The sequence below is a fragment of the Daucus carota genome, chromosome 6, assembly GCF_001625215.2.
Source record: "Daucus carota subsp. sativus chromosome 6, DH1 v3.0, whole genome shotgun sequence".
NCBI lineage: Eukaryota > Viridiplantae > Streptophyta > Magnoliopsida > Apiales > Apiaceae > Daucus > Daucus carota.
Genome location: NC_030386.2, coordinates 11936610 through 11945460, shown reverse-complemented (window position 1 = coordinate 11945460; position 8851 = coordinate 11936610). Strand labels below are relative to the sequence as shown.

The 8851-nt window shown below is 34.1% G+C and overlaps 1 protein-coding gene and 1 long non-coding RNA gene across 2 annotated transcripts; one reads left to right on the top strand and one right to left on the bottom strand.

Moving 5' to 3' along the window:
* Positions 1–4577: 4577 nt before the first annotated feature.
* LOC135147198 (G-type lectin S-receptor-like serine/threonine-protein kinase At4g27290) lies at positions 4578–6473 on the top strand. Its single transcript, XM_064080054.1, has 4 exons — positions 4578–5871; positions 5949–6074; positions 6183–6373; positions 6462–6473. The coding sequence occupies exons 1-4, from the start codon at positions 4578–4580 to the stop codon at positions 6471–6473; spliced, it is 1623 nt and encodes a 540-aa protein (XP_063936124.1).
* A 354-nt stretch (positions 6474–6827) lies between these two features.
* LOC135147021 (uncharacterized) lies at positions 6828–7882 on the bottom strand. Its single transcript, XR_010284301.1, has 2 exons — positions 7626–7882; positions 6828–7194 (listed from the first exon to the last, which is right to left on the bottom strand). It is a non-coding gene; the product is annotated as an uncharacterized LOC135147021 (long non-coding RNA).
* Between the last annotated feature and the right edge of the window lie 969 nt (positions 7883–8851).

Below are 8851 nucleotides of genomic sequence, written 5' to 3'. Positions count from 1 at the left end.
ACAGTATACAAGATAATTCCCCTAAATTTTAATTATTTTACTTTATGTTTATAATTGTAGAAAATAATGAAGAAAATGCTCCACGAATAAGTGAATTTGATTTTCAGCCTATGCTTCATGGGCATGCATTTTTCAGGTAATTTTCTTTTGATTTGATGAAATCTATTAATGCAAACTAAGGTCACAGCGATGAGTCAAGATTATAAACTTGATCAATGTGAAAATTCATTTGATTAGTTTGTTAGAAACCCGGTGGATGATGCAGTCGATAAGACCACACCCTGGCAGTTAACAACAGAGAATATTAATCATCCTGTTCGATGTCGGCAGGTTACAATAAATGCCTCAGATGTTGGAGACAAGGTTCACTATATTATTCTAACATTTATTTCTCACATATACATCTGCTTTAGGACTTTTATGCCTAAAACTTCTACAATCAGGTTTCTCAGCTTTTCGGGCACTGGTATTTTAGTACTTGGATCAAGTGGACTTCAGATGCTGTGTATAAGTGGGTGCCCCATGAAAAAAATCCAAGTGGAAAGGTGATGAAAAATATATAGTACACTCTTGGTTCCTTTCTTTTATTCAAATATATATTAACTTGAGATATCTGGAGGAGCTGACATGATCTTTTTGGGGATTTACAGGGTACCGCGAAAGAACTTCCACATTTATGGAAGCCAAGTAGTGGTTTACTTATGGCCAACGATGTTGCAGGTGTTAACCTCCAGAAATCTTGTCCCTGCATTACCCTAACAAAGAATGACTCTTATATCATGTCTGCTTGTGGCGGAAAAGTTTCATTGTTCAATATACACACCTACAAGGTTTATATGCTTATATACTCTGCAATTAATCCCTTGAGATTAATGTATCATACCCTTATTTAACTTATCATGTGTCTTGACATGTAGGTTATGGCTACATTCATGTCAACTCCACCAGTACCGACCTTCCTAGCATTTTATCCTCGAGACTATAACATCGTAGCTGTTGGAATGTAGAATTTGACATGTGATGCCATGCCTGCTGCACAATAGAGTTCTACTTCTGTGTGCACTGCGTGATTCAGAAGCAGTTAGTTGCAAAGGAAAAAAAAGTTGTTTGCTCCATGTAAATAAATAATTATGTGTAGATGTACATGCCTAAATAATATATTCCTGTGAATTGAGATATGTAACTTCTTCAGCAATTGTAAGAGAATAGAATACACAGATATAGCATTTACTAACACACTATAACTAGTTTGCAACCAAATTATAATGATTGAGCAATTTATATGTTTCTTTTCGGGTTTAAGCAGAGTTCCAGAATGGCTCATTATACATTATGATGTATGTGTTGAAGGGATTCTATACCTCGTTATAATGCATTATTCAAGTTGAAATCATGCAATATATTTTCATATTTGAGCTTAAGACGTCAAATTTATTGGAAAAAAATGTCAAACTGTACCATTGACATTAGTTATAAGCCAGTGTATAAAGGCCATATATTTAAGATCAGGCACAAAGGCATCAGTCAAAATTACAGACACGTCGGATTTTATCCGGTGCCTAAGGCAAATTGTAGTAGTGGATTCTCAAATGCTCCCACTTATTCAAAACACCTCCTATCAACGAAGTAAATAGTTAACTAGTTCTATTCCCTTTAAACGTGGTTGACATGACTCATCAATAATAAAATGTCTAATAGTCTCATCATTTGAGATAGTAAGGATTTTATTTCTTTGTCGGATTTATTGTCCAAGTCCAGCAACCATTTAAATTTCTTACTCAATCCATTGTACTGGTCTATACTGTAATTATCGAGAAGATTGGTGATATGTCTTGATGAGTAGCTTGAGAATTTTATCAAAATTATTTCTTTCTGAATCCTCCAGGAAGTTTTGATTCTTACAATTCAACATGGAATTCTGTGAACTCAGACCATGTTGAGAGAGACATGTAAGTGTTAATTAGTCGCGTGTTCTCATTTTGCTTTAGAAGCCTGAGTTGAACATGCCAAGGCGTATCATACAAGCGGAGACAAGCGTTCTAAATTCTCTTATTTTAAACAGTCTGACAGGTTGTCGTTGTACTAGACTTTCTTTAGAGTAAGACATGACATATTTTGTTAAATAATATTCTGATTAATGGAAGTCGAGCCTTCATAGAGTGCAGTGAAATTAAGAACAAAACTTTTGTTTTTATTTTTCTTTGATGGTAAAGAGTTGGACTTGCTGAGTTTCGTCGATGCTCACCCTGGCCCCTGTTATATATTTTTTACACCTTTAGCTATTAAAGCAGAACCCGCTCTTGCATAAAGGTAGAACTGAAAAGGAAAGCAGAAAATTAAGAGCTAGCCGGATTAAGAATAAGAATAAGAGGAGATTTTCCTTTTCTTTTGCATTTCCTCATAAAGTATGTTGTAATGACTCTCAAGAGTAATAATTATATCAAATTGAGTTATTATAAGTTGGAGCATAATCCAAGATTTGTGGAGTGAGAATTACTGATATTTGTAAGACAATGAGTAGTATTCTTACTATTATTATTATTGTGTTGTATGAGTTGTAGGTAAATGCCCGACCTAGAGGCCCCATGAGTTTAGCAAATTTAGGGATGTTGAAAATGCATATTTTGATTCATAATGGGAAGAAGTTATACAATTAATATGCAATCCTATATATTAATATCCAATTCAAATTAAAAAATACAACCAAATTCGAGTTTGAATTTTCATGAAAATCAAATTTGACACCAAAGTCCAACTAGATTTGGACTATACAAAATAGTTAAATTTTTTCTTTGGATTTAAATTTTGAATTAGTTGGTTTTTTTCTTATTGCACCACTTCTCAATTAAAGATAATTCCAAGGGTTTCATGTGGGTTATAAAATAGTCCAAATTTGACTCATAGAACTTAATATATGGCTGAAACAATGTAGAAAATCGGGTATACCTCAATAAATCCGAATTTCTATAGAAATTTAGCTCCAAATTAGTTATTTTTCCACAAATTCTTCTCAACTTATGATTCTTAATTTCCTACAATAGAATGTGAAAATATATTAAAATAAAAATTCAAATTATATAGTGCAAAACAAATATGAGAATAAAATCCTATAAAATATATTTAAAATTATGTTTCATCAAAAGGTTTTTGGTGACTCCTTTGGATTAAAGAATGTAACTAAGTATCTATATTTTTTTATTGAGTCCTATGTAAAGCTTTTTACCAAATCATTTGTGATCAAGTAATTTCATGCAATGTTTTTAATAAAAAATCCGCTTTTCCTAAATATTTGAGTTGTCTGAGTTTCAGTGAGATCCTTTCTTCCAACAATATACACAGTGCAAAATAGTAGAATTTTTCTTATATTTATTTAACTAGAAACACCAAATTAGGATTTTTATTGACTCATCATCATTGTTTTATTGGTGAGGGCGTGATTGCTTTGATGGTGATTATTCACTTCTTATTTATCCTCGGATCTGAGAATAAATAAATCTCATTTTAGGTTGAGTAATTAAAACTGTACCAGAGCTTGTGAGTATTAAATCGAATATATGATATACTCCGATCTCAATTAATTTATATGGGGCGTTTCCTCACATCATTCCATGGGTGCCTAATAATGGGGGGAATTGGTGGAAGTGGGGATAAACCATGGAGAAACAGTCATCCCCTAGTAACGTCCATTTTGGCTCCGTCTTCACTCGTCTCAAACAGACTCAGACAGAGCGTTCAAGCCCTATTTCGAATTCGGCTACACGCTCTATCCCTAATGCGCCTCTCTTCGATTAACCCCACCACAATGGACTTAGTAATCTCAAATATGGGAACTCCTTCTTGAGGTAACTAGTAATTAAATTTTCATTGTCAGATTAATTAACTTATTATTATTCATCATACTTGTTATAATATTAGATGTTTATTTTAACACAACCATGTCTTATTTTCATTGATCATTCTCGATCTCCTCCATCTCAATCAGTATCCTCCTCGTACCTCTCTTAGTACTACATGTAATATAATTAAATAGGCCTTTAACTGCCCACAACTCCCTCAATATCTCCCACAGAAAAACCGAAACGAATATTTCGGTTCGGTCCTAATATTCTAAAATTTCGTTCTGTTTGGGTATTTCAGTCCAGACCAAAATAAAATACGGTCCGGTCTGAACAGACAAGAGCTTGTGACAAATCTAGTGATATGTTGGCTTTCTAAGATTTAAATGAAGCATGTAGTCAAACTATAGTCTGTGAATAAAAAAAATAGAACATTCATCTCAGCTGTCAGCAATTAAGAACAAGAAGTTGATAGTCTCTTGGCTACTTAAGATAAATAAAGCAGAGTCCCGGTCAATACATTAGTCTTTAATTATTGTAGCATTCGACGATGGACAATCAGAGATTAGAATATTGGTAGCATTCAAGACTTTTATCTGCTAACTTGATTACATAATAGTAGTTAAACTAACATTGACGAGATTGAGATGTGCATGCAAGAACATATGTTGTATCAATGGAAAGCTATTAAACGTAATTCTTTTAGTATATATATGTAGATACAGCACCTATACCTGATCAATGGAAAGCACTTACTTCATTCTGTTCTGCTCCATTTTGATGCTTTTCGCCTATACAAATTTGGCAAATGCAATTGATACTATAACTGTTAATCAAACAATTAGAGATGATGATAACAGCACCATCATGTCGGCTAAAGAAACTTTTCAAATGGTATTCTTTAGCCCTGGTAATTCAAAGAGTCGGTTTTTGGGCATATGGTACAAAAATATTGCCAATCTGACTGTTGTCTGGGTTGCTAATAGAGACACGCCACTTACTCATACATCAGGCATGCTCATGATTGACGCTAATGGAGTTTTAGTACTCATTAATGGTGACAATAAAATAATTTGGTCATCCAACTCATCAAATACTGTGATGAGTCCTGTGGCACAATTGTTAGATACAGGAAATCTTGTGATCAGGTATGCGAATGACAGTAATCCTGAAGATTTCCTCTGGCAGAGTTTTGATCACCTTGGCGATACTATTCTACCAGGCATGAAGTTTGGCTGGGACTTGGTGAAACACGTAGAAAGGTATCTCATATCCTGGAAAAGCCCGGATGATCCATCTCCAGGCAATTACACATATGGAGTCTATCTAAAAGGATATTCACAGCGAGTTGTATGGAAAGGTTCAGCTATGAGATTTAGGTTTGGACCATGGAATGGTGTTCAGTTTGGTGGCAAGTCTAATTTGATGCAGAATATGGTTTTCACATATGACGTTGTGTCTGACGAAAAGGATTTGTATTACATGTTTAAACTTCTCAATAGTTCTGCTGCGATGAGAATGATCTTAAATTCAGACGGAGATCTAAAAATTCTTACCTGGACTAACAATATGCAAGGTTGGGATAACACTGTGACTCTACCAACAGATAAATGCGACGACTTTGATTTATGTGGGGCATATGGTATTTGTAACAATACTGAGAAAAATTATGGACGTGACATCTGCGGGTGTTTGGATGGGTTTGAGCCAAAATTTTCAGAAAAATGGAGGTTAGCAGATCATTCTAATGGCTGTGTTCGCAAATCTAAGTCGATGTGTGGGAATGAAGATAGTTTTCAGAGTTACCCCAATCTCAAATTTCCAGACACTCGAAATTCATGGTTTGATCGAAGTCTGACCCTAGAGGAATGTGCAGCTAAGTGCTTGAAGAACTGTTCATGCACAGCATATGGAAATATTGATGTAAAAGAAGGTGGAAGTGGATGCTTATTGTGGTTCAATGACCTGCTCGATATCAGAGAATATCTGGGAAATGTTCAAGATCTTTATGTAAGAAGGGCTGCTGGAGAATTAGGTTAGTAAAATTAGTCCACTTAATGTTTATAATATCAGTTCAGATTATTATTATGTTCTAAAATTTTATATGCACAGGAAGAAGTACAATTGGAAGAGCAAAGAAGCCGCTATGGATTATTATCATTGCTGTATTAGTCGTAACAGTATTCCTAAGCCTCTTTATATCAACTGTGTATCGAAAACGAACTCTGAGAGGAAAAGGTAAGCCCATAATTTACTGATTTTAACTCTTTAGCTTCTCAGCACACCAGTGACTTTCATCATGTAGGAAATATTGTAATTTGTTATTTCTATGTATGTCATTACAAGTATTAGAGTGTGGTTTTGTTCCCCGTTTGTCAGGAAAACGTAGATTTAACGTACAAGGTGAATCAACACATAATAGTGAGAAGAAAGGTCTGGAACTACCGTTGTTTGACTTGGTAACAATTGCTGAAGCAACCAACAATTTATCGGAAAACAATAAGCTTGGAGAGGGCGGCTTTGGACCTGTTTACATGGTAATTTTCTTGATTTACTTATGTTCTGATGAGACATATATTAAGAGTATTTTAGTAACACAAAATGATCATTATGTTGTTGGAAAAGATACCAAGATAGTTATTTTAATTCACTAGCTAGTTTGAATTATACTCTGTCTAGAACAGAGTATTGTCATACAATCATTATATGATGTTAGAGAGTTCCTTGCACACCATTGAATTTGAAGTAGCAGATATAAGTACTTTATTGTTAAGTGGGTGTCTAACCCAAGTCCCACGTCATAAACATAAAGAAGATTCGTCTTAATTATAACCCGTCAAAACAACTCCATTAGTATGAGACCTTTTGGGAGGAGTCCAAGAACAAATTCGTCCGGGGTTGGCCACGGGCCAGACGGACAATATCATACTAACATGGAGTTAATGAGATCTATGCAACTATGTAAAAAATCTGCTAATGTGAATATGTCAATAAAAGAATAAGTCTAAAATGTTTAATAATTAAATATATGAATTGAATCCATAATCATGAGTAAATACTTTAAGTCCTTATAAAAGTAACGAAACTTGTTTCAGGGAATCTTGGAGGAGGGAACAGAAATAGCAGTAAAAAGGCTCTCGAAGACTTCTAAACAAGGACTAGACGAGTTCAAGAATGAGGTTTTATGTATTTCTGAACTTCAACACCGAAATCTTGTGAGGCTTCTGGGATGCAGCATTGACGAAGGAGAGATGCTACTGATTAATCTTTACATTTGAGCAAGTTGACCATCCGTGTCTCCTCTGTATATCCAAACACTCACTGCTCATGAGTTCCTTAATAACAGGCAACACTTTTTCTGGGCAATCCATCCACTAATTATCAATTAATTCGCTACAACAAGCTGGTTATATCCACAACCATATGTGAATATTTAGTAACAATATATATCCATCAAGAATTTTTATTAATGTGGCTAATTAGTTAAGAGTTCATAGTCATCAAATTCTACCAGTACTCTGCTTTATCATTTTACTCCACAAAAAAACCAATCAAGTCAAAAAAATAAACACAAATACTACATTGTAAACACACATACAGAGTTTCAAAGAAATTATTTCACATAATTCATTGCAATTTTCCAACTTCACATAGAGACTAGTTCACTAATCATCAATCCCACACACACTGAGGCGGGAAGAGATCGGAGAGAGGGAGAGCAAGCGAAAGAGAGAGGGAGGGGAAGATAGAGAGAGGGGGAGAGAGAGAGAGAGAGAGAGAGGAGAACACCTTTTTTGTTAAATTCAGTGAGGAGTTGAACTTGTTTTCCGATAAACTCGATGACCACATCCGCAACCCAGGCGGAGTCTCTGTCCTGAACCCACACTTTCGAACCCCTACGCAGACTCATCTTCGCCACCTCTCTTCAATTTTGCATCAGCTGATTTGAAACGCCTAAATGTGAATTTACGGAAACCCTAGAGAGAGACGAGGAGAAAGAGAGATATTTATTTTTTGTAGTAAAATGTTATTATTTGTAAAACTGTTTTAATACTAAAAATTTTGGTCCCAATATCTGAAAGCCCGCTAAGTATAAAAATTGAAATCCCGTCCAAATTTTAGCTAAATTCGTTGCAATGTATTGTAACGGTTTTGAAAGTATTGCATTTGATCTAAAATTTGTTTTTGACACTTTTGTTTGTAACACTTTTACATATTATGCAACACGTTCTAAAATATTGCTGTAGGCTGGTAAATTTTTTGTCTATTGCAACATTTTATGCAACACAAATGCTTGTTGGGGTTGCAATAGCCCATATTTGGTGTAGTGTTGGGACATCTCTAAAATAATGAACTTATTATACTTACTATTTTTAAACACTACTTTTCACTATTACACCCACTACTTCTTTATTTTACGCTCTTTTATTTTAAATAAACACTATTACACTCACTACTTACCTCCACTATCTCAAATCTATTATTAAAATTTGATATGTTTCACCACTTTACCCACTTTCTAACAAAATTTACTCCTTTTTTACTACCTTTTTCTTAATCTCCGTGAAAGTCAAATAAGGTCACCTAAAATGGAACGAAGAGAGTATATTTTTTTAAAAAATTATGGATCAAAAACTACATTTGAACTGATATTTCCATATTCAAATTCGTTAGGATCCATTATCATATTATCTATGTTCAAAATTATATTCGAAATTAATAATGAAATTTTGGATTTTAAATATATTATACCTCATTAAAAGTATCTGTAATTTATTGTTGAAATTATTAAATTATTTCAACCAATATACCATGATTTTGATAAAAACTTGTTCTTGATATGTGAATTACGATATCCTAAATCATGATTAAATGAAGATGTGTGGTCCGTGTTGCCTTACATTAATTTCTTCTTTTCTGAGCGTACCTTTGCATAATTGTTAAAGCGATACATGATGGACCAGATCATCAACACATTCTTATTAACATATGTTGCACACGTTTTGTATAAATAG